We start from the raw sequence: 1,993 nt of genomic DNA, 5'->3' as shown, positions 1-1,993 counted from the left end.
CCCCATTGCAATTCTGGGCCCCAATGTGTTCACCTGTAAAATAAGAACTTCTCCTTCCTTCTTCCTACAGGTGCGGGATCAAACCAAAATGTGGAGGAAATGCCCTCTATAAATTCTAAAACTCTATACAAATAGAAAAATAGTATTTTTAAAAACTGTCGGGCCGGCCCGGTGGCGGATCCCATGTGGAGACCGGTTCCCGCTCACTGGCTGAGCGCAGTGCGGGCGCAACACCGAGGGTTGCGATCCCGTTGCCGGTCCCCGGTACGGGCGCGACACCGAGGGTTGCGATCCCGTTACCAGTCAGTAAAAAAGACAAAAAGGAAAAAAAAAAAAACTGTTACAGCACTGAAAGTCAAAACCCACAATGGAGACGCGGAAGCACCTTTTGTAACTCACCCGAACCACTCTCTGTCACCAGGGGGTCTCTCTGTGTCCCGACTGATTCTGGAAGATAGGGGTTGACGTTGTATTGAATCCCTGGCTTCAGGTCTGAAATATTGACTGCTAAGTCTGGAATCGGCTCCTTGCAGCTTCCGATGCTTTCCAGGAGCATCCGGCAGGAGGCAGTGCCATTGTCATTGCTCCAGGTAAGGGCAACCTTCGTCACACCCACGGAGGCAACACGAAGATCAGAAACTGGACTCGGCTCTATTTTAAAAACACACGATGGGCATTAATGGAACAAGATGTTTGCAGTCACCTCTCATTAAGAATGACTGGTGTCACAGAATGACTGTTAAAGTGACTCACTAGAAATACTTCCTTTATATCAGAGTCCAATGCATTTCTATCATTTTGCAGTGGGAGGAAAACATCGTTACTTAGAAAAGAGGGGAAGGAATAAACCTCAAAACCAAAATTGTTTATGATCTCTACTATTCTCCAAGACTAACCCCAACAGTGATTTGAAACTCTTCTAAATCTCCCCTTTTAAACAGTAGCATTTAATATTCGTTTTAGACATCAGGAGCAATGCATCAAATAAAGTGATTGTTTACTAAGTTCAAAGGTCTCAATCCAAGATAATGCAAATAATATTTTATAGCACCAAGACTTTTCAACTAAAGAGCACATCCCTGTATTCCAACCCCAAGGGGATTTCTCAGAAGACCTTCTGTCTATACTGTACCCTGGCCCTTCTTTCCATCACTTTACATGGCTGACAATGACAGAAATCAAACTACTTCACCCAAAATGACCTCCACTCCCTTCACTTTTGAGATGAGAATATGGAGACCCAGAGAGGCAGGTGACCTGCTCAAAAGCATACATGACTGGAAGCACTGGGGAAATGAGCCCAGGGCTCCAGTACAAACAATTAAAAGCCCAGGTCAAATTGCAAACAGAGCAAAACCCCCATGAGGTGTGCAGGTGGCTGAACTCTAAGACACTGGCCCAGCTGACTCTCAGGCACTGTCCAGCTCTGAAACAATGTGATCCACTCTGTAGTCCAATTCTTCACATCAACGGCCTCTGATGCAAAGCTTTCTAAATTGAGTCACTCATGTGTCTTTGTTTCTTTGTTGTTGCTGTTTTTTTGTTTTTTTAAGAAACATAACATCAATCAACTACCCCAGCTCGATGACTCTGGGTAGTTGCTAAGGGTGTCACTGCACCACAGCGGTCTAGAGTTAGGCTCCCTGGTTCCAGTCCCACCACTCAAGGCTCAGTACTCCGGGATCTTAGAAAAAACTTAAGTGTCCACATTACAGTGTCTTCGGCCGCAGCCCTCAGGGTTACCATGAGGACAAAATCATGCATTAAGGGCAGCTAAGCACATAGTATGTGTTCATGACACCGAAGCTGATGAGCTCTGCTGGGACACAGCCCGTCCTCAGAGGCTGGAAGGGGGATAAGGACACTCAGCTCCTCTGCTGGGTGCTTCCTGCCACCTCACCTCCCTCTCCTTCCTACCGTCACCAACTCTGTATCACCCGGTCCCCATCACCATTTCTTTTTCTTTTTTTTTTTTTTTTTTTTTTTTTTTTTT

General features: G+C 45.7%; 1 protein-coding gene across 1 annotated transcript in view; it reads right to left on the bottom strand.

Annotated features, from left to right (window-relative positions):
- The window catches only part of LOC103606134 (receptor-type tyrosine-protein phosphatase eta-like), a gene marked incomplete at its 3' end in the record, with an annotated part of 16,195 nt that overhangs the window by 9,614 nt on the left and 4,588 nt on the right, over positions 1-1,993 (bottom strand). The window contains exon 4 of the mRNA XM_008590725.1: positions 400-651. Coding sequence (XP_008588947.1) covers positions 400-651 — 252 coding nt within the window. The remainder of the gene's footprint in view (positions 1-399; positions 652-1,993) is intronic.

Source organism: Galeopterus variegatus, unplaced genomic scaffold, assembly GCF_000696425.1.
Source record: "Galeopterus variegatus unplaced genomic scaffold, G_variegatus-3.0.2 Scaffold6332, whole genome shotgun sequence".
Taxonomy (NCBI): domain Eukaryota; kingdom Metazoa; phylum Chordata; class Mammalia; order Dermoptera; family Cynocephalidae; genus Galeopterus; species Galeopterus variegatus.
The sequence above is the reverse complement of the archived record's forward strand: the minus strand, read 5'-3'. Positions and strand labels throughout refer to the sequence as shown.